Genomic DNA, 24,148 nt, shown 5'->3' with positions numbered 1-24,148 from the left:
TATTTTATATTATTAATATATATATATATATATATTTATTATTTACACGTTATTGAATTATGTTATTAAAACATAAAAGAACTGACACTAAATTCTATATTTTTATATTTTATTTGTTCATATACAGCTATATAAAATTTTCATGAAAATAACGTTTCAGATGAAAAAAAAGGTGCTTATAGGTTTCAGCTATTATTCCAAACATATAGCATTTTTGTAAATAGGTTTTAATTAGAAAACAGCTGACATGCTCTTTATTCTTTCGTCTTTTTCTGGGTTTAGAGTTTATTCTTTCCGTTTTTTTCAGGTGTACGATTATTCTATCTTTCATTCTTTCTTTCTTCTATAAAAAACCTCCTTGCACCGTGACTTCAAACAAGCAACTTCTACGTAGCATCTTTCAAAAAAACTTTGCAACTCACTCAGGCTTAAAAAAACAAACGCAAGCAGCAAGATGGCCACTTCTGACAGAAACATTATGTTGCTAAATTACGTTCCAGTTTATGTCATGCTCCCAGTAAGTCATTCACATAAACCAGTGTGTTTCTAAGCTATCGATTTGTGATATATGAATATATATAAGCCAAAAACAAATAACCACCATGTACTCACAATGCTAGTTATCATGTTTTGTTGTTTTTCTTTCAAACTACTGTAGCTCGGAGTTATCACTGCTGACAATGTTTTTGGAGACCCAGATGGCCTTAAAGCACAGCTTCTGCAGCTACGAGCAGCAGGTGTTGATGGGGTGATGGTTGATGTGTGGTGGGGGATCATAGAACTTAAGGGGCCAAAACAGTATGATTGGAGTGCCTATAGGAGTTTGTTTCAGCTGGTTCAGGAATGTGGTTTGAAACTGCAAGCTATTATGTCATTTCATCAATGTGGTGGGAACGTTGGAGATGTAGTTAACATCCCAATTCCCCAGTGGGTGCTTGACATCGGAGAATCAGATCCTGATATCTTCTACACCAATCGCTCAGGCACCAGGAACAAGGAATATCTTACTATTGGCGTGGACAACAAGCCTATTTTCCTTGGAAGAACAGCCATCGAGGTGAACTATATATTAAAACTATAATTATGTATCTTTTGTATAGCCACCGAGTAAATGGTCGTCATTTTGGTTCTTGAATTTTGAAAATGCTATCATATTAGTTCTTGAAACTAAAAAAATGTAGTTGTTGAAAATGTAAATTGACCATCAAATTAATCTAAAATTTAAAATAATGTGTGACTAAAATAATATCATTGTTGTATATTCAAGAATGAAAATGACAATAAATGATTAAATATAACTGACTTATTACAAATTATAGAGACTTATTTAACATTTTTTTTAGTTTCAAAAACTAATATATCAACCCTCACGACTTCAGGACCAAAATGATCATTTACTAATGAATGTATCATGTGTAGATTTGCTTTCCATAAATGCATGTCACAAAGGTGCTGACCTGGATCTACTTGATAATCTAATTTTCGACTACATAACATTCCATTACAATTAAGAAGTATAGTGTTATTAATATTAACATACTAAAAACCGAGAGAAACTGATACAGCCTGTCAGGTTGAAAGTGTCAGTTGTAGGTTTAACTTGCATAATCCTAGCCCAAAAAATGCTTGACTCAATCAACCTTGTTACCTTATCCTCCTCTTCTCATCAATATATCACATGTATAAGAATTAAGAAGTACAATATCAAAAAATAAAACGAGAAACATATTAAGGATCATATAATGAAACAATAGAAACAGATTATTCTATGTGGGAAAGTTCAAGTCATTGAACGATCATTTATTGTATGATAAGCTATAGGAACAAATATCTTGGTTATTACAACATGATTAAACTTGATGTATGCAGATATACAGTGACTACATGAAGAGTTTCAGAGAAAACATGTCAGAATTTTTAGAATCCGGGCTGATTATAGACATTGAAGTTGGGCTTGGCCCAGCAGGTGAGCTTAGATACCCCTCTTATCCACAAAGTCAAGGATGGGAATTTCCTGGTATTGGAGAATTTCAGGTGAGTCTGATCTCGGATTTCAAACAAAATTGTTTCTCATCAAAACTGGGATTTGATTATTTGAACACCTAAATCATCATAACAGTGAAATTCTACAATCTGTAGTGCTATGACAAATATTTGAAGGAAGATTACAAAACAGCTGCAGCAAGGGCTGGCCATCCTGAATGGGAACTGCCAGATGACGCAGGCACGTACAATGATGTCCCAGAATCTACTGGATTCTTCAAAACAAATGGTACATTTGTCACCGAGAAAGGGAAGTTCTTCTTGACTTGGTACTCTAACAACTTGTTGAATCATGGTGACCAAATTCTAGATGAAGCCAACAAAGCTTTCCTGGGCTGTAAAGTCAAATTAGCAATCAAAGTAAACTTCACAACAAAACAATCAACATTCCCCTTCATTTTCTGCCGAATGATTACTAACCTCTAACCATGATAACAGGTATCTGGAATTCACTGGTGGTACAAAGTTGAAAATCATGCTGCTGAGCTTACTGCTGGATATTACAACCTTTATGACAGAGACGGATACTGTCCCATTGCAAGAATGCTGACCCGTCATCATGCCGTTTTGAACTTTACATGTCTTGAGATGAGGGACACAGAACAAAGTTCAGATGCCAAAAGTGGACCACAGGAGCTTGTTCAGCAGGTAATGCATTACAAATTTCTTTAGTTTAATATTTGCTCTGCTTATTAAAGATGATGCCAAGTGTAAATGCTGTATTATAGAGGTTAAATTGCCAAACATGAACATATGCACAGGTATTAAGTGGAGGTTGGAGAGAAAATATCCAAGTTGCTGGAGAAAATGCACTTCCACGGTATGATGCCACAGCTTACAACCAAATCATACTGAATGCAAGACCACAAGGTGTCAACAAAAATGGTCCTCCAACACTAAGGATGTTCGGAGTAACGTACCTCCGTCTATCAGATGATCTACTGCATGAATCAAATTTTGACATATTTAAAAAATTTGTGCTAAAGATGCATGCAGATCAAGTGAGTAGCCATTATGCGTGGCCTTAAAAGATAATATTCTTTAACTTTCTTCAGTTTCATGATTACCTTGTTGCCTCCTAACCCTTTCCCCTCAAATTGCAGGATTACTGTGCCAACCCTCAAAAGTACAATCATGCCATAACACCATTGAAGCCATCGGCACCAAAGATTCCAATAGAGGTTCTTCTTGAAGCGACTAAACCAATGCCACCATTCCCCTGGCTTTCAGAGACAGACATGAAAGTTGATGGTTGATTCCCTAATATGGAGCCAAGACTAATTAAAGAATCGGCTGGAAATAATATATACCATTATATAAATAAATTTCCCAGCCACCCACATCTTGAATGCTAATAATAATGCCATAATGTAGCAATGTCTAAACATCTAGACAGTACTCGTGTGTACCTTTTATGTGGTTATTCCTATCTATGAAGTACATGAACTATTTTATCGAACTTGCAGCAATTCTGATTATCGCAACATGAAAATCTCTATCTCTAAAATGGTGAAACTTGCTCACATAGCATATTATCGAATTGAACCAAATCATGGCATTATATGAAGTGAAAACAAACTCTTCACCTTTAAAAAGTTATAGACCCAAATCGAATGACTGTAAATTATATCACAGTATCTCGTTTACGGGGGAATATCCAATCACATTTTAGCCTTCCATGACAAATAGATTTAGAAATAATGAAATATCTAACATATGAGAGGAATAAATATGTTGGTATACATGAATAATCAACTTCTTTAGACAGATTCTAACTAAATGCAAGTAAACTTTTTTTTGACATTATTAGCGATTTCTTTGACACACCTATGCGATAACACAACACACAATTAAGTTTTATGGAATTTGGGTTTTCTTAAATTCCTTGTATTACTCAAGTTTTTTGCTTGAGAACTAAAACTACATGACTATAAATAAAAGCTTCACGTTCATTTGCAGAAAACTATCAGGTAAAAATTTCTGGGTTGGTGAAGGTATGGGGACAGAATGATTTTGAGCTGCAAGGTCATGGAAGTGGAACATGGTCTACTCCTGACTCATGTTCAATTGCAAATTTGCAATCCATTATGTAAGTTTGATTCCACTTATCTTGTATATGTAATTGAATTTCTTAGCTACATTTCATTTTAATGTTTAATTATCATCTTATTTTAGTTCTCCTTTCATTGCATTCTTTAACTTCTTCCTATTTCTCCCCTCTGTTCTTTCCAACATTTCTCTTGTATTCTGAAGTCCTTCAATTCTTCCCTCTTTCCATCTCAGTAGTCACCATAATCAGGTACTATACTTGGGAAGCATTTAGTCTCTGAACATGCTTCCTATTTTCGTTTTCGACTTTCAAAAACATTTACAAAATGTCACATTGTTTCATTTTATTTCCTGTTAAAATAGAATAAGCCACCAAAAGAAAACTAAGTTTCTGTGGAAAAAACAAAACAACAACTATCAGAGAACTTACTTGGCCATGTCTGTTAGGATTTTCAGAGGAACACATCTAGAAAATGATATAGTAAATTAATATATCCATCTATTTGAGCCCAAGACAAAAGGGTTAGTATGTTAAGGCATGGTGTCTTGTTGAATGTGAGTTTGACAGGCTTGGTACAACAGCCAGGAGGGAATTGACTTCTTGTGTACAAGTACTGGGAACTAGGACTTGTCATATAATGAGAAAGCATCTCCTAATATTGGGGCACTTCAGGCATAGCAAGCCTCTTCAGATAACGGATATAGTCTGTTCCATCTGCAACGGTAATGATGATGCCACATTGTACCAATTCCAAACATTCTAAGATATGTCTATTCGTGTCAGATAAAAAATCAGCAACTTTCTATACGGTAGCTTATTTTTCTTGCTATCAAATTTCCATCAAGTAAAAATCTTGTATTTTCATCATTTTACCAACTATTTTATCAAACTTCCATCGGCTCACCAATATCCACCACATGAGCATAAGCCATCCCTAAAATGGTGAAATCTACAAATATCTCGCATGATAATCTCCCGATTTGTGAGCTTAGAAATCATTTTTATAACTGTGTGGCAATCTCCACACACACGAAGATTCTTGGTTATTCTGATTGTGGTCCCTGGACCAGTGTTAATAAGAGCAAAAGCAAGCGCCAACCTCTCGCTATGATCCCAAAGCATCTTCTCTTTTATTTCTTCCTCAACATCGTACAGAACTGAACTAGTGTCAGGCTTGTATCCAGCTTTCTTCAGCTGCTCATTCAAGTCTTCCAATTTAGCATAAATATCATCCGACTGTTGGTGGGAAGTATCCCCAACAAAAAATTGATGAACCATGTTATTTAGCTCAACAAAACTGTAACTAGGTGGCTTCCTCAATCTCCTCTTTTTCACCAATGCCCTCACATTTTCAACATCCTTCCACAGTCTCTCAGCAGCATAGATGTTGGAAAGACAAACATAACCACTCACTCTATTTGGATTCATTTCAAAAAGCTTTTGTGCCGAGATCACTGCTAACTTGACATTCCGATGTAATCTGCAAGCAGAAAGAAGAGAAGTCCATACATCCTCATTAGGTTTCAACTTCATATTCTCTATAACTGCATATGCTTCATCTATGTACCCTGCTCTGCCAAGTAGATCCACTAAACATGAATAATGAGTGGGTCCGGGCTCCACATTACAATCTTTAGTCATTTTATAGAAAATCTCTTTACCCTCATCCACTAATCCAGAATGACTGCAAGCCGACAAAACTGCAGTGAAAATGCCCTCATCAGGAGTCACATTTTTACCTAGCATTTCATAAAAAACAGATATGGCCTCTCTTCCCCTCCCATGAATTCCAAATCCAGTAACCATAACCGTCGAAGCAGCCAAATTTTTCTCAGGCATCTCATCAAACATGCGACAAGCACAAATTAAACTTCCACAGTTAGCATACATGCCAACAAGCGCAGTTCCCACAGCAACATTCACTCCATAGCCCCTCTTAGCAACATATGAGTGAACAGACGCTCCCAATCGCAATGCCGAGATTTGATTACAAGCCCCAAGCACAGAAATCACAGTCACCTCATCAGGCACCGCACCTCCTGCAACCATTCGACCGAAAAGCTCAAGAACTTCAAAAGCATCCCCGCACTTCTCATACCCAGAAATCAAAGAATTCCACGACACAACATCCTTCACTCTCAACCCCTCAAACAACTTCCTTGCACAAGATATAGACTCAGAATTGCAGTACATGTCAATAATTGAATTCATCAAAAACCCATTATGCACTCTCCCATCCCCACCATTCCTAACAACATACCCATGAATTTCTTTCCCCACCTTTAAATCCATAACATCCCCACAAGCAGATAGAAGTGCAAGCAAAGTAGTCCCATCTACCACAAAACCATCCCGCCTCATGTGCCCCCAAACCTCAAAAGCACCCCTTGCCTCACCATTCTTCACACACCCCGATACCATGGTGTTCCAAGAAGTCAAATCCCTCACAGGCATTTTATCAAACGCCACCCGCGCAGCTGCCACGTCACCAAACTTGAAGTACATCAACAGTAGCGAGTTGCCCACGTAAACATCCTCCACCAAACCACAAACCACCACCAAAGCGTGAACCTTTCTACCAGTTTCACGAAGCACAAGGTCCCCACAGGCCTTGAGGACAAAAGGGTAGGTGAAATTATCGGGCTTTTGTCCATACCGCAGCATTTCACGGTAGAGAACAAGGGACCTCGAGGGAAAGTTGTTGCAGGCGTAGCCCCTGATCATGGAGTTCCATAAAAACGAGTTTTTTAGGACAATTTCGTCGAAGATGAGTTGGGCGTGTGGCATGTGGCCGCAAGCGGCGTAGCAGGCGGAGAGCTTGGTGGCGAGGTAGGTGTTGCGGCGGAGAGTGCCGGCGGTGATGACGTGGGCATGGAGTTGTTGGGCTTGGGTTAAGGATTTGGAGTTGGTGAGAGATTGGAGCAAGGTTCCACATTGTAAAGAATGCAGTGTGGTAGTGGAAGAAGATTTGGGAAGAAGGGTTGTGGCCTTGAGAAGTGACATTGAAGTTGTCTTCCATGAATCATGAACAAGTACGAGGAAGAGAGAGTAGCCAGGAGGGGGTAATACTGTAATAGCGTAAAAGGAATGGAAAAATAAAAATAAAAATGGAGATGCGGGGCATCGATCCCCGTACCTCTCGCATGCTAAGCGAGCGCTCTACCATCTGAGCTACATCCCCGTGCATGCTTCCAGTTAAGTACATAACATTATACATAATACATTTCATTTTTCAACTTGTTTCTAATTTTCTTAACTTAAGAAATCAGTGATCATGAAAAAGAAAATATAAATGTACAAAAATCTGACGTATAATATTAAATAATTTGAAAAAATATTTGTCGTAAAAAAATTGACGATCAAGTATGTATTTGATTTACTTTTAAAAGATAATTATTTATTTTTGTTATCTTTTTAGTAAATAACATTTACCTCGATACAATCACATATCATAAGTTTAAATGGAGGATTTTTTTTAATATACAATTAGAATTCTATTAGATTAAGTCAATAAGATGTTTGATATATAGAGAAGGTTCAACATGTGTTTGTAGAAGTTAAAAACTAATAAAATATAACAATTTTAAATAAAAACTTATGATAGTTTAGTCTCTGAGCTACTAACACAACTTTAAAGCTTGCACTAGCGCAAAAATCAGAATTTATGATAGACTTTTATGTTGGTTTAATTAAAATTGTTATGAAAAAAGGTAGTGACATTTTTATAAACAGATGAAATCTTTTTGAAATCAATTGTATTTTAATTGACATAGAATCTGATAAAATTAGAATCGATGTAAAATATATATATATATATATATATATATATATATATATATATATATATATATATATATATATATTACTACATCAATTACTTAGCTAATGGATGAAAATCATTTTTTTTATGTAGATTAAAACAATAACGGATGTAAAAAGTAGGTTTTTTTTTTTTTTTTTTTTTTAAACTTATAGAATCTAGACACAACAAAAGCCACATTCTCATTGTTATCGTCTTCAACCCCAAGTGTACCCAACTCTCCTCTACAACTATCCAATTACCTTTGAGGAACTTTGGCGACCTCCCTATTTGCACTATTTGTGGTGGATTTGCGTTTTGCTCCCTGTATATTCACATTGTTCCCTCGGTTTTTCTTTGCGTTTTGATTTAGCCTTTATTTATTGATTTGGCTATGGTTTGATATTGTATAGTTGATTTATGGCTAATTGAGGTTAGGGAATGTTGTAGTTTGATGTTTATGCAACATGCATGTTTCATGGTTGATGACATGCACGCAATGAACTTGCTATGTCTTTTTATGCAATTTTTTTTTAATTACTTTTCAAATCTTTATATTATTTTATAGTCTTTTTCACTCAATTTGTTGTTTAGATTGCAATTATATATTTGTATTGATGTTGTTAATTTGAGTGTAGTGGATATGAACATCGACAGGAACCTTATATAGATAAAGTTGAAATTTGGATCACAACTATCCTATTTTAATTACAAATGTTAACGGGATATTTCTTTTAGGGTTTGCATGAATTGAATTGTTTTGCATATTAGTAGTATAGTAATGATTGATGTAAGTGTACATTTATTTTTGTAAATCAATTAAGTGCTTTGGTATTAAACTATTTTTCTAACATTTATTTCAATATCAATGTGTATGCATCTCCTCTACATTACACTTGGATATGAATTTATTGGCTCTTTTACCATTCAAAGTATTGGGGATGGATTCAGATTCTCTAACTTTAAAACATGAAAGTTACGGTAACTTAATACATTTAAACCGTTAAATTTATAAAAATGAATCAGATTGTGACACGTGTAGAATATATATTTTGACTTAAATGTACACGTGTCACAATTTGATCTATTATTACAAATCTAACAGTTTAAATGCATTAAGTTACCATAACTTTCCCTCCATAAAGTCAGAGGATCCATTTCCGTTGGGGATAAACCAAGTAATATCCACACATACTTGGGGAATAAGATTTAGGATGACAAAACACAAATTTACTTGACACCTTATTTTTGAATGTATAAGTACAATTTTACAATTTATTTGAAATCATGTGTTATTTAGAGTTAAGACAAACACATGAATTGATGAAGGGTATAGTAAAGTAGACATATGAATTGAAGGGTGCAATAAAGTAAGATATGTAAACTAAAGGGTGTTGATGAAGTAAAATAAATAACATAATGTGTTTTTATATTAGTTTGTTTTAACTATCAATATTATGTTCAATTTTTTTTTGTCAAGTTTCACTATATTTTACAAATATGTAAATATTCTTTATACAAGTCACTACTGACTCAATTTAAATGTTCTTTAATTTGTCACTTCAAACAAACTTCTCAATTATTTTTTGAACAATAAAATATTTTCAAACTTAAACACCAAGTATTTTTTTAATAGAAAAAAGTCTTTTAAAGCTTTAAGTTAAAACACAAAAGTTTAAGTTGAATAATAATAAATAAAAAATTATTGTACATACAAGATATGATAAATAATATGGTACAAAAAATAGCTTTTCAAAGAAAGAATAAAGAATGAAGTATTCGTGTTTATTTTTCTCTAAGTTTGTTCATGCTTCTTTATATATAAGCATCATATGAAGATGAACGTTTTAAATCCTTGAGTTATACTCATTAACTTCTTTGTCTTGCTTTCTTTTGTGAAAATGTGTCTATTGGTGCATTATGTTTTACTAAATAGTTATTTTTTTTTAATCTAATAAAGAATGTTACTTATCAACTTTTGGGTACAAAAGTAAGGAATTGTAGCATGTGTCAATCCTAAACATTTTTTAGCTAATTTTATGTATCACTTTTTATTTTGATCACATTGACTAAAGTCTCATGTTTGAGTATTATAAATTAAAAAAATGTGATTAGGAGGATGATTCCACTAAAAATAATCACCAAAATTTTCTAACAAATATTAATTATAGACAAAGCTGATAAATATTTTGTAATTACTAATTAAAAAGAACCATGTAATAAGAGAAAAAAAAGTTATATATTAATAATGTAAAATTTACATAATTATTAAATCACAAAATTATTTTATATAGTAAATTTGTTGACATTTTTACAATAATTATCACAAAATTATATTATGTAATTAATGGTTGATTAACGATATACTTTTTTTTTTACTTTAACAATTCATAATTATTACACTCCCCTAATAATAAATGAAAAACTAATTTCAAAAAAAAAACAATCTAACTAATTTCAAAATATGATATGGACGAGTTTTAGATAAATTTTATTAAAGTCATTAAATTTATTATACAAGAAGAAGTTTGATTGAAAGATAGTGTAATTTTATTTTATTTTATTTTACATTATCGGGGATATAGATTACTTTCTCTTAAAAAATATTTTTATATATCGTAATGGCAAGTAAATTTTTTATGTATCAAGTTAGTTTTTTACTTTTTATTGACGTTTTGTGTACCAAATTATTTTAAGCGAAACTTCATCTCTTTTGGTAATTCAATTTAGTTGTACGCGTATTTTCAACTCTTAAAATAATCTTCGCTAACTTTTTATCGATACCGGCGGGTACGTTTTATTAAAAATTATTATTTAATGTACAGTTATTTAATGAAAAATTAATTTAAAAAATAAAATAGTTCCATTAAAAATGAAAATTAAAATGAATTGAGAGAAATAATATCTCTTTTATCTATTATTGTTATAGATTTAATATTTTAAAATAACATCTTATATGATAAATATAAATTAACTTTCTTTTTGTTTTCTCTATAATATGTCTTGTATATAAGTGCAATTAACTCTTATATATAACACACTATTTTATGTTAAAGTATTCTAGAACATTTTGTAAGAGAATTTAAAAAAAAATTAATTTGTATCTAATTTAATTTTTATTGATAAATTAAATTTTAATATTTTAAAAATAAATCATCAATAAATAAAAATAATTTTGTGTTACAATATAAGTTATTCATTATAAATTTTAAAATTAATAAATATTTAAAAATATCTATTTATTCATATTTTATATATAATTTATATATTTAAATATAATATTATTTATACACATAACTTATTTCAAATTTTAATTATATATAATAAACATTTAAAATATTAGTTAGAATTATCTCACATGCAGTCAATTCTTTTTAAAACAGAAATGTTTATGCGGAGATGAACCTGACCCATTTTCATAAAAATCTAACTAAAATGTTTAACAACCTTCTAATTATAGTTAATCATACATTGTTAATTTTTGTAATAACTATAACTACTTAAAATTATAACATATGTTTTAAGTCTCTATAAAAATTGATTCATAGTCATAAATATTTTAGCAAAGAAATTAAAATTAGTTGAACCAGATTTTAATAACAGATTAGTGAAAAAACGTTGATCCTAGACATGACATTATGGTTCATGGGTGTCCCACAATGTTCTCCCCACGTCCCTATTAGGACTTTCTATGCATCGTTGTCTTTCTCTCTCCTCTGACGCCCCCTCCCACCCAGCACAAGAAAAAACCTTCCAATGATCAAAATTCCCAGCGGAGCAAATTCTTGTACTGGTATTACAATTCAATAACATTTCAAAAAAAAACGCAAAAAAGAAAAAAAAGAAAAAAATCTCAACGTAGATTTTCAACACTTGCATGAATTGAGTTGTGCTCTCAAGTACGTAACGTTCATTTGATTGGTTCTTCCACAACGTTGCATTATATATATACGTATATGTATCTTATCAAATATCAACCCATTGTTCAGCTTCATTGAATTTTGACATATTCTCGTTCTCTCTGATTATATTGTCACGTCCCTTCGTGGGGTTGTGAAAAATTTGAGCGATCAGCGAAGTTTGGATATCATCAATATTGGTGATATATTTATTATTCATTTATTTGGAAGCTATACATAGAGGCTCTTTGACAAGGTGCAAGACCTGTTTTGTGTGTCTCTCTTTCTGGAATTAGATTTAGACTTTGGAGGAATTTTCAAATTCAATGAGAGATGAGACGAGAATTGTGCGTTTGGGTTGGTGAAGTTGGAAGTTATAATGGAATTGACGAGACCCAGTTATGCTGTTGTTTATGTCATTCTCCTTTGTGCGTTGGCCCAAGGGGGCTCAGAGGGGAAAGAGGGGAAAGAAGAGGAGCATTTTAGAGATGGTGGAGCTTTATCATCATCCATTTATGTGCATGGAATAAAGGTATCAGTACTTTTGTCCCTTCTTCTTTGGAATTTCTCAGATGGTTTTCAGTTTGTTCACGAGGATATTCTTCTTTCTATTCTGAATATATATTTAATGTCCCTTTTTAATTTGTTACCAAAATTGTGGTTTTGAATCGAAAAATTTAGATGTAGTTCCTTAATGGTTTTTAGGGATGATTTTCAATCAAAATTGGAGCATTGCCATTGCAACTTATGCTAATCTTTATTGCAAAGCTTTATTATACATATTCTCGGATAAAACTTCAATTTTAATTGAAATATAGCATCAAAATATATATAAAGAGTTGTATCTAAGTTTTGTTATTTTGAATTAGCTTGTCATGTTCTTGCTTAGTTTGATGATAATTGGTTAAGTATATGCTTGAATACAGATTTAAAAGGTCTTTTAAAAGTTTTTTTTAATAAAAATTAAAGTGTTTTTCAGCAAAAACCTTTATAAGCTTGTATATAAACAAATTCTAATTATTGATCATGTTTCTGGTTGATAATTCTATGTGTTTTCGTATTGTGGCTATGCTGAACTTCCCCTGCTTCTAGATCTTAAACTATATTAATCTGAATCGGGCATGCGAACTACCTGTTTGTATATCCAACACAGGGTCCATGATCACTTCATTGTGAATTTTGTTAAACCTGCTTTAATTACCTATTACTATGTTACTGTTTATGAAAGCATATATCGAGGCTTTCCATCTTTATTTTTCAAGAAGGAAGACAACAAATACACCGATCAGGTTCAAGAACTAAGAAATCCATTCACTTGAATTGCATGACTAAATAAAAGTATTTCACAAAAGTATCACTCTGCGATATTTTAAGAAAAGTGTGCATGCATGTTTCTGGTTAAAGGGCACCTCAATCTCAGCTTGTGGTTATATATTTCAGTAAATGATGTTAGGAGTATAAGGTCATATTCTAATTCAAAATATTCAAATTTGTTAAATACCACAATTTTGCCTCTGCATGGACATCTGGCTACTTCATATGGAAATTGGAAAGTTAACTTTTACAAGAAATAAAGCACTTTAAGTTCATCGTTATTGTATAGGCTGTAGCTGATATCTCAAAAACCGTAAAAATGAAATGAGAATGTTTATATAATTTTATTTTACTACGAAAACTAAATATGCAAGATGATCCAAATCCAATCATGTTTACGATAATGGTATTGTCTTTGTTGTCAATACATTCATTAAACAAAATAACATGCCTCTATATGTTACTTTACTTTTTGGACAAATCATGAGTGATAGATAATATAAAATTTGAAGTGAAACTATATATGGCTTTGTAAAGTTTATAGCATCTGGACACAAGGAATTATGGAACATAATAGTCAATCTTTCTTACTATACTGAATGGTGCTACTCTCTTATTTGCTTGATACAGGTAGAAAATGAATGGAAACAGTGTAGGAAAGAATTGATAGAGAGGATCAATGATGCCAAATATATTGACTTGCATCAGCTGGAAGGGAGCAGTGACGTGAAAACTAAAAAAAACAGCATACATAGAGAAAAAAAGTCTCTGCCTCTCCATATAAAAAGAAAAACTTTGGACTGCATAAGAATGAGTACCACTCCTGCTCCTGTTTCAGAAAAAGGTAGCTCTAGATATTTGTTGACAAAGGACTCTGAATCAACCTTGGGGCTGGAAAGTGGTCATGGGAGAAATTTGATTGCTGATTCACCACATGATCAAATGGCACCAACTCCTTCTAATGCTGAATCACCAACACCAAATCATGGTCCAGCACAATCCAATTCTCAACCATCACCAACACCAAATCATGGTCCAACACCATCTAATTCTCCACCATCACCAACTCCTTCCAAAGGTCTGGATTTACTCCCTCCAGATATGTTTGTGCCATTTCCACCACCACCACCTCGTGCTCCTCCTAAAAGTTCTCGACCTAAAGTATATTCTCCTGTTCCTTCACCACCCAACGATGATGGCAAAACGAAGCAAACTGTTCATTCATCACCAAACAATGATGACAAAAAGAAGCAATCAATTATGATAGCTGCCGCTGTATCAGGATTTATAGTCTTGATAGCCTTGGTCCTCTGCTGTCGAGAGGCCAGAAAGAACAAAGGTGACAGAGAAGACCGCCCTTTGCTCGTGTTAACCTCAAATGATTATTCTGGTGGTAAGTTACAGTTTTGATTAAAAGTTTTACACTATTAATCAAAAATCATGATAAGTATAACTTATAAAGTAGTTATCATAAAAATGAACAAAATTAATGTACATAACAATTTGTGATTAGATGATGGTGTTAAAAAAATATTAAACTTGATGAGTAACTCTTAAATTGCTACATCAATTTCTTAAAGACTTGAATTTACATCTTTAGCCACATAATTTATCTTTTTTTTTTTTACTTTCTTCTTGATTAAATGTCTCTCATTCCTCCTTTATACAATCAACCATAGGAATAATCAATGAATTCTTAAGCTACCACATTTTTGAACATATTCTTTTATACGATGAACCAATGAATAATCAATTCTTCTTTGAAGTCTTAAATTCTAGGCTCTTAAAACAGCTCAAGTGCCATGTTCTGCGTGTGATTATCTAGTTGCATGTGACTGTGAAACATAACACTTGGTCCTTCAATCTATGGTTCCATCATGTTAATTTTTTTTCTTCAGGTTCAAAGAAGATTGTTCGATTGGGAGATGCTGACATGGAAGAATCTGACAATGATAAAACCCCTTCTAATGTTAGAAATTGGTCCGTGAAGTTTGAAAATAAGGATGGAAACAAGGGTGGAAACAAGGGTGGAGATAAGGGTGAAGATAACAATGTCTCACTTGATAAGACAACAGTATCAGAAGCTGTAGGACAAGCACCAGAGCCTGCTAATGGAGAAGCTGCCCCTCCACCCCCTGGACCACCACCACCACCACCACCACTGGCTCCACGGGCGCCACCGCCTCCTGCTCCTCGTGCGCCGCCACCTCCAAGAGGAGGAGCTCATCCTCCACCCGCTCCTCCCAAACCATTGGCAGGTAAGAAACAAGGACCACTCCATGCTAAAGAAGGAAGTTCAAGTGAAAATGATGCTGCTCCAAAACCAAAACTAAAGCCATTTTTTTGGGATAAGGTTAATGCAAAGCCAGGCCAATCAATGGTGTGGCATGAGATCAGTTCAGGATCATTCGTGTAAGAACATTAACTCTTGTCAAAGACCAAAAATTTCATTGAATTTGCAAAGTAGAACATATTCACCAGTAAGATATAACTTGCAGTGATTTATCTTTGTAACAACTTCTCAGGATCAACGAGGAAATGATGGAGTCTTTATTTGGCTGCACCAACCAGAACAAGAATGAACGCAAAAAAGATTCACCATCTTTAGATACGTCAGTGCATTATATTCAGATTATTGACCCTAGAAAAGCACAGAACTTATCAATTCTTTTGAGAGCGCTGAATGTGACTACAGCAGAAGTCGTTGATGCTCTTACAGAAGGTAACTTTCTCTTTTTCTCTTAGGGAATGGCTAATATGAAAGGGCAAGTGACAACTGTGACTAGTGACAATAGTTTAGTTGACTAGCTCCAATTAATTATTAATTGGGTTTAAGTGTCTGGTTATTATTCGTTTCTATTGAAAATGTGAGCCTATTTCATATTCAGATTGGTATTTTTCTTTTGCATATTGTTGATATTCCTGACAAATTAGTTTATTCCCAAGATTACTATATCCTCTAATTTTAAGGTCATGTGTCACTTTAAGGTCATTAACATTATAAGCCGTTCATTTGACATGTACATGATCATGATACCAATAACTTTGACATACTCTGCACATTCATTAATATGCTCTTAGGACATGATATAATTTTACCACGAATCTATGATAATTATTCAATGAATGTGTCAGAACTCACATGTTGAAGTTAGATTCATAAGGGTGTTCATGATTTGTTTTTGAACCAGGTAACGAGATTCCTGTGGAGCTCATCCAGACGTTGTTGAAGATGGCACCTACACAAGAAGAGGAACTGAAGCTTAGGCTATTCACAGGACAACTACATGAACTAGGACCAGCAGAGAGGTTTCTCAAAGTGTTGGTTGACATTCCATTCGCTTTCAAACGTCTTGAATGTCTCATGTTCATGTTTATCCTTCAAGAAGAGTTCCAAAGCATTAAGGACTCCTTTGCCACATTAGAGGTTAGATCGAAGCTCCATTGAATAAGGTTTTATTTAGACAAACTTCTCGACTAATAAAAGAATCCATGCTCACACATAATTCCCTACTTCTTTTATGTTTACATCAATATCATGTTAACAACTAATATTTCTCATCGTATGTATATTACTCTAATAGTTTGTATAATTAATATATCATGTTAATAATTAACATATTATATCAACAGTGTATATGTCACATCTAGTTAATGCATGTGAATGGCATGCAGGTTGCGAGCAACGAGCTGAGAAAAAGCCGTCTATTTCTAAAACTCCTAGAAGCAGTTCTGAAAACCGGCAACCGCATGAACTCCGGAACGTACCGCGGTGGCGCACAAGCCTTCCGCCTGGACACCCTCCTGAAGCTGTCGGACGTGAAAGGAACCGACGGCAAGACCACCCTCCTCCACTTCGTGGTGCAGGAGATCATCCGCTCGGAGGGAATCCGCGCCGTGCGATCCGAGAGAGCCACCGAGAGAGCGAGCAGAAGCATCTCCAGCGCGGGAAGCGACTCCGACGAGGGCACGGAGGACACCGAAGAACAATACCGCAGCCTCGGCCTGCAAACGGTCTCGAGCCTCAGCAACGAGCTCAGCGACGTGAAGAAGGCGGCACTGATCGACGGCGACGCGCTGACGACGGCGGTGTCGAAGCTAGGGCACTCCCTGCTGAGGACCGAGGAGTTTCTGAAGACGGACATGAAGAACATCGAGGAGGAGAGCGAGTTCCGGAGCAGCGCGGAGAGCTTCGTGGTGAAGGCGAGGGGGGAGGTGACGTGGCTGGTGGAGGAGGAGAAGAGGATCATGGCGCTGGTGAAGAGTACTGCGGATTATTTCCACGGGAACGCGGGGAAGGACGAGGGTTTAAGGTTGTTTCTCATCGTTCGTGATTTCTTGATCATATTGGACAAGGTGTGCCAGGAGGTCAGAGAGACCACCATCAAGTTGGCAAAGGCTGCCAGTACTATCAGCAAGAAGGACCCCGATGCTGCTTCCGTTGCCTCTTCCCCCGACGCCCATAGCCACCACTCTCCGCCGCCGCAGAAGCCTACTGACCTCCATAGAAGGCTGTTTCCGGCTATTGCAGAGCGGAGAGTGGACTACTCTAGCTCAGATGATGACAACGACGATTGACAACTTTTTATTTCTCTTCCATTGCTTTCATATATCTGCATATGGTATGCTTCCAATTCATTTCACAAAACTTAGATACAGTATTATAAATATATATATTAATATCTTCTCTTATCAGAGTTGGTTGATGTAATATGGATGTTAAACTGATCAAGAGTCAAGTCCAATTGTGATAAGAGAACAATACACGTGAAGGACATGCACGTAAGTAACTGTATCTAGATTTTGTTTATTGTAACAATGACACTGGTTAAAGGATTTGTTGGTGTTGAGGTGGTATTTTTCAATTTGAGGGATGGGTAAGGGAGATGGGTGAATTGATTATGTGGTTAAGTAAGTGGGATTTTCACTAGAAAGCATGATGTTGTCGTTGTTGTTGTACTACTTCTCACATATGGCAAGAGGGGCTGCATGCAAAGTTGAAGAAATCAGAAGCCTGACTTGGTAATGAATTTCATGCTTGTTATATAAATTGCAGCTGATTTTGTGAAGGACGTGTTTTATCGAAGCATTTCCGGGTGGACTCGTGATGAATGTTTAGTATGGTGTTCCTCTTCAAAGTTCAAACTTGAGTTTCTTATTTAAGTTGTACCTGGAATCCAACAAGATTGCCAAGGGGGTAGCTGATGTGAATTTGTTGTCTTGTTTTTCTGCCCACTGATTTAATTGATTATTTGTATTGGGTTGGTGTTGGAACTTTGAACAAAAATGAGGAAGAGTGATAGTTGATGAAATCAATTCACATGTCACATTGCATGTATGCATGTATATATTGTTATTTATTTACTTAATATTTAATTACCTTTTAGTTTCATAAATTTTATATTTATGTTTAAAAATGTTTCATTTTATTTTCTATACATATATATCATTTTTGTCTTTTTTAAGTCATTATCCCCCCCCCCCCCCCTCTTTTATAGAGATTACAAGATGAAGTTTATATAACTGTAAGAAATAAAGAGACAAAAATAATAAATATAGAGATTAAAATTAAACATTTTTATTTATAGTGAATAAAATTAAAGTTTATGAAATTATAAGACAAACAAAATAATTTCACCTTTATTTAATTAAAAACTTGACATGTCAGCCAAACCAAATCAATTACTAAAAGTATTTAAATAGTAGAATATATTTTTAGTTCCATTTTTTTATGGATTCTTCAATGTCATGTAAGATTTAAGAACTTTTCTATTTTTTTTTGTTCTAATAAGAAAATTTAACTTCAATTATTAATTCAATTTATATAAGTTTTGAACATTTTCTTTCTATTTTCTTCAAGAATTCAGTTCTTATGAGTTATTATATATAAAATCCATTTCACACATAAAGACATATCATTGCACCCTATTATACAAAAATCGATTCTCACTTTAATAATAAACCTATATAAGAATCTCTCAATCTCTCATGGAAGATGGCATAATGACGTAGTAACTCAACAATTTTTTTACTGTATATTTTATAATATTTCACAATTTCTTATTATATAGGTCATTTTATCTTTCTTATTTTAACTAATTTATTCTAAAAATTTCAACCAATAAATCATTAAAGTTTCTTAATGAAACCCACATTATATTTACTTTTTATATTTTATTATTCATCATAGTTTCAACATAATACATTTAAATAACAAACAATCGTTAAATAATAAATAAATAGTATATTTTAATTAAATTATTAATAACTTTAAAATATATGTGTATATATTAATATATGTGAATCATTGTAGTTGACTTAAGTAACTGAGATTAGAGTAATATGCCCTCAAGACAAATTTTGGGGCGAGGTGTCAAATTTCAATTTAATAAAGAGAAAATATTGGTGTAAAGTAAAGGAACTAATTTGAATCCATGGTTTCTAACTTTCTATGATCGAGGAATCTCACCAAGGTTAACTTCGGCTAAGAATATGCCAACAATGAATTAAAATACAGATAAGGTCACTAATAAGTGATATTAATGAATGTCGTTTAGAAACAAACATGCTGAGAAAAGGCATTCGGGTCTATAGTTGTTTGTGGCACCTCTGATTTCTTTTTCCTTTTTTAGATTTTTATTATCAAAATCTAAATTAAAAGAGTGGCACCAATGAAACATTTTGTTCTCTGTCCTTTTCCCGTTCCTCCTTGTTTCTAAATAAGAGTTGCTCTATATACGATTATTTGTTCGGTTTATAATAACGAACAAAATGATTCTAGGCCATTGGAACAGTTCAGTTAATTGACAAATTGTATTTAACAGGGGTATCTTACCTGCTGTTAGAAGTTCCATGAAATCGTGGCCAAATCGAGAATCATGGAATGGGATTATGAAGAATAAATATTATTTGGCTAAATACCTATTTTGGTCCCTTATAATCTTTTTTTGTTTCAATGTAGTCCCGTTTTTATTTTTTGTCTCAATTTGGTCCCAAACTAATTAACTGCTTTCAATTTGGTCCCAAATAAATTAATTGGTTTCAATGTGGGACTTCCGTCCAAATTTCTTTAACGGAGTTAAATATTGGCCACGTGGATGCCACCTAGATGCATAGGTGGATGCCACGTGGATGAAATTTTTTTTGAAAACACCTCAGAACGGCCCGTTCCAAAACTGAGAATAGAATATTATTTATTAATTTTATTAAAAAATGTAATAATTTTAAAAAATATTTTTTTATGGTAAAAATTTTAAAATTACTTATTTTTATAAAATACAATTGAAGTAAGTAAAATTTGATATAGAACATTAATTATTAAATAGAATAAATCTATCAAGACTTACTATTGAAGTAAGTAAATTTTTTCTTCATTAAAAATGAAAATAATTTTACCACAAAATAAAAAAATTAAACAATAAAATAAAATATAAAAAAAATATTAATATATTTATTATATTAGATATAACAGCATAATTAAAATATAATTAATAATGTCATTTCATCATTTACTATAGTGTCATTTCATTGACAATATAGTGTCATTTCATCCTTTACTGTATAGTGTCAATTTGGTAGTAAGTGGTTCATCCTTTAGTGATACATTGCATTGTCCTTAATAATACATTGTATAGCCTAACTGTTTAGCAATTGAAGTTATCAATTTCCATTGACAATATTACCAAATTCAGTGTTTGAAATGCCTTGTACCTTGGGTCTTTTTCCTTCCATGATTCACAACCGTGAACTATAATTTAGCAGTCTGGAACCAGAACGGTCCGTTCTGAAACCTGAACGGACCGTTCTGGTTGCACTTTTAGTGTGTTAATTTTGCACCTGGAACGGGCCGTTCCGGATGCAAAGTTAACACAATAAAAGTGCAACCAGAACGGCCAGTTCTGGATTCAGAACGGGCCGTTCTGGTTTCAGGTGTTTTCAAAAAATTGTCATCCATCTACGTAGCATCCACCTATGCATCCACGTGGCATCCACCCATACAATAGTTAACTCCGTTAAAGAAATTTGGACGAAAGTCCCACATTGAAACCAATTAATTTATTAGGGACTAAATTGAAACCAATTAATTAGTTTTGGACCAAATTGAGACAAAAAATAAAAGTGAGACTACATTGAAAAAAAAAAGATTATAAGGGACCAAAATAAGTATTTAGTCATATTATTTTTTAGTAATTCTCTTATACTCTTATGGTATATAGGAATACAAATTTTCCAAAATTTTGAGTGTGAAATTAATATTTCTAGAAAAAATTATTATTTTAAAAAATAATGATAATTTTTTTATAAAAAAAAAATAAAGAATCCTATTCTCAAGAGTCTTGTGTTGAGAAAAGTAATTTAATTGGGGACAAAAGATTCTTTGTACCAATCGTGACCTTAAACAATGTTGTTATGCTGAGACGACGTCATGGTGGTGCCAAAAAAATTATAAGACATGTTTATGCGGCTTTTAATTGGAAAGTCCAACTATTTTCAGAGGAAGTTTTTTTTTTTTTTTTTTTTTTTTAATTAGAGGATTTTAAACAAGAATCCCGTCTCCTATATCTAATATTAATTGCAGGGAAAAGAATCGTCTTTTTTCCTAAAATAAATGTCAATTAAAACAACAATTTTAATTTATGATTTTTTTAACAACTTGTTGGATTAGTATTGTGAATTGTGAGTTTGTGAAGACGAAGAATAAAATAATATAACTTCAGAAGTAAAATTAAAGCTCTATAAAAAAGTAGAATTAAAAAGATCTATGCTGCTAGCTTCAAAAAAAAATCCATATAGCAACTAACTAATTTCTGATTAATTTATCTAAGGCAGTGTGACATCAAATTCAATGGCAATGGCCTATGGGCTAAATAAAAACAACTTAATTATATAAACTAAACTATGATAATGATACAAGTCATTGGAGAGGGTAGTTTGGTCATCTGAAAAAGGGTCTCATGTTTCCCTTTTCTAGTACAAGAAGCATGAAAAGTCTTCTTTCTACACATTTTGCAAAGCAACATTTTGGGAAAGCTCCAAAAGCACTAAAGCATTTTCTTACTCACTAAGATGCTTTTCTTACTCACTAATTAATCCATTGAGGCAGTGGCAGAAACGTAATATGCAATAGAGAATAGGCCATGAACAAAACAACAGATCCCACCAATGGACAGGAAGTGATGGTGTGAGAAACCACAGGATCCATCTGACCTATTGTTTGACATGGTCCCTATCACCAGCATGGACATTCCAATGGCCAACACAACCCTGATCAACAACACAATCAAAAGGAGAAAAAAAAAACAAAAAATAAGTATAAAATTAGTGAATGATCAATGCTGGTTTTCTTTGTTTTTATCGGTGGAAATTATAATTAAAGTAACAATCTTCGAATTTAAGATTTAAGATTATATGTATATTATTTCAATTCTAACTACTATACTAACCTAATGATTTAATGTTAGTGTTCTTTAGTTTGCACAATGCCATAGTAAAATGGTAAATATAATATATATAAGTTCACGTGTAATCTCAACCTAATAGCTAAATTTTGTGGTTAAAGATTGTGAGATTATCATTTTATATACATTATTTTAATCATGTAAGATTTTTGATGTATATAAAAGAAAAATATATACATTACCAAGTTAAAATAAGGCAAGCTGTTGAGATTTGTCTATTGGAGGAAGCCTTCTCAAACTCTTGTTGAGAACAAATGCAATTGCAGCCCCCAAGCAAGTTGGCTATAGCATGAGCTAGTCCCAAAAGCACTGCTGCACCCAACCCCAACATGAAGGCTTGATGACTTGGCTCTCTACACTCAAATATCCACAATTTTAAGTGCTTAACCTGTTTGTTGAAAACAACAATGAGAGATTGTTGACATAGATTTCACATCATTAAAGTTGTCTTTGTACACATTTGTTAAAAAAAATTCACTTCAGAAGTAGAGCTACAGCTTGAAGCATACCTTGTTTTGTGCTATTTCAGCCTCGAAGCCAAGAATCCCAGCTGCAACATCCATGATTAAAATCAGGAGACACAGGAAAATTCCTGCTACTCTAGCCATTTGTGGGAGAAGTGCTCCGCAGATAAGAAGCAGAAGGGAAATAAATGTACTAGAGTGTATAATTATATATAAAGAATAAAATAAGTGCACAAGAATGAGATTGGGCAGGAAAAAGTTTCTTTTGTCCACACAGAGCAAACTTTAAATTTGCTTTATTGTCTTCTTTTTCCCCACTCTTGGATTCCTTTGACAGAGATGCTATAGTAGAAACCAGCTCATTCTATGTCTATAGCCATTTACTTAAATATGAATAGGTGAGTGAGTTTCTTGACTCTCTGACTATAGGGTTATATTTTTTTAATCACGCAAATTGAAAAAGCAATTGATTTAGTTTGAATTATGCATCAATCAAACATTTGACGACCAGCCACATTGCTTTTACTAGAACGGTTAGTCGCAAGTTACTCCTAACAAGGTTTAGCATATATAACTAATAAATAATCGGGTTAATTTATTTTTAAAATATTATTGTCTTTTGAGATAAAATAACTCTGGACTAAAAAAAATAGTGTCAGGAAGTAATTGTCAGTCTTGATATTGATACTAAATAGCATCGGTTGGCCGTTGCTAAAATACTACAAAATATTTCTGTCCATTTTAAGTAATTTTTTAACTTCAAGCTACTAAAATTATATATATAAAAGAAAATTGTTTGTATTATCTTAATTGTCACTAAATATTCATTTTTAAAATTAAATATTTTATTATTAGAGTCGATTAGTATGACACTAATTGTGTCATACTAGTCTCTCTTTGATTAACTATTCATACCAATAAAGAATATTACAATATTTAGCCTGTTTGCACTTTTATGCTTGGGTCAAGGGTTCAATACTTATGATATGTCAGAATAATGTCGATATTTTGGACCTAGTTCGTATGGTCTTTGTCCCCCTATATATTACACTGTAATGAATTATTTTTTATTTACTTGTCTAATGGCATGTAAGATAATCTAGTTGGACATTCATGATTTG

At 33.2% G+C, this 24,148-nt stretch overlaps 4 protein-coding genes and 1 non-coding gene across 6 annotated transcripts; 2 read left to right on the top strand and 3 right to left on the bottom strand.

Annotated features, from left to right (window-relative positions):
• The first annotated feature begins 354 nt into the window (after nucleotides 1-354).
• BAM5 (beta-amylase 5) lies at nucleotides 355-3,502 on the top strand. Its single transcript, XM_020376801.2, has 7 exons — nucleotides 355-517; nucleotides 659-1,057; nucleotides 1,870-2,034; nucleotides 2,140-2,403; nucleotides 2,482-2,691; nucleotides 2,805-3,044; nucleotides 3,147-3,502. The coding sequence occupies exons 1-7, from the start codon at nucleotides 455-457 to the stop codon at nucleotides 3,297-3,299; spliced, it is 1,494 nt and encodes a 497-aa protein (XP_020232390.1). The 5' UTR covers nucleotides 355-454; the 3' UTR covers nucleotides 3,300-3,502.
• A 1,491-nt stretch (nucleotides 3,503-4,993) lies between these two features.
• Nucleotides 4,994-7,096, bottom strand: LOC109812759 (putative pentatricopeptide repeat-containing protein At3g11460, mitochondrial). The gene has a single exon (XM_020376800.3). The coding sequence runs from the start codon at nucleotides 7,094-7,096 to the stop codon at nucleotides 4,994-4,996; it is 2,103 nt and encodes a 700-aa protein (XP_020232389.1).
• Nucleotides 7,097-7,201: 105 nt separating this feature from the next.
• Nucleotides 7,202-7,274, bottom strand: TRNAA-AGC (transfer RNA alanine (anticodon AGC)). Its single transcript has one exon. It is a non-coding gene; the product is annotated as a tRNA-Ala (tRNA).
• A 4,278-nt stretch (nucleotides 7,275-11,552) lies between these two features.
• On the top strand, nucleotides 11,553-18,421 carry LOC109812776 (formin-like protein 3). Of its 2 annotated transcripts, XR_014428615.1 has the most exons (8): nucleotides 11,553-12,323; nucleotides 13,736-14,498; nucleotides 15,004-15,517; nucleotides 15,631-15,827; nucleotides 16,297-16,532; nucleotides 16,781-17,727; nucleotides 17,802-17,887; nucleotides 18,162-18,421. XR_014428615.1 is itself a non-coding variant. In XM_020376825.3 (7 exons), exons 1-6 carry the CDS (start codon nucleotides 12,171-12,173, stop codon nucleotides 17,681-17,683), a joined length of 2,766 nt encoding a protein of 921 aa, XP_020232414.1. In that variant the 5' UTR covers nucleotides 11,553-12,170; the 3' UTR covers nucleotides 17,684-17,727; nucleotides 17,802-18,421. The 2 variants fall into 2 exon arrangements, 1 of the variants encoding a protein (XP_020232414.1); XM_020376825.3 differs by having other exon boundaries at nucleotides 17,802-18,421.
• A 3,548-nt stretch (nucleotides 18,422-21,969) lies between these two features.
• On the bottom strand, nucleotides 21,970-23,324 carry LOC109812778 (protein VASCULATURE COMPLEXITY AND CONNECTIVITY). Its single transcript, XM_020376827.3, has 3 exons — nucleotides 23,073-23,324; nucleotides 22,746-22,951; nucleotides 21,970-22,369 (listed from the first exon to the last, which is right to left on the bottom strand). Exons 1-3 carry the CDS (start codon nucleotides 23,169-23,171, stop codon nucleotides 22,192-22,194), a joined length of 483 nt encoding a protein of 160 aa, XP_020232416.1. The 5' UTR covers nucleotides 23,172-23,324; the 3' UTR covers nucleotides 21,970-22,191.
• Nucleotides 23,325-24,148: the final 824 nt, after the last annotated feature.

Source organism: Cajanus cajan, chromosome 8 (genome assembly GCF_000230855.2).
Source record: "Cajanus cajan strain Asha chromosome 8, NIPB_CcT2T_4, whole genome shotgun sequence".
NCBI lineage: Eukaryota > Viridiplantae > Streptophyta > Magnoliopsida > Fabales > Fabaceae > Cajanus > Cajanus cajan.
This window is presented reverse-complemented; position numbering and strand designations above follow the sequence as displayed.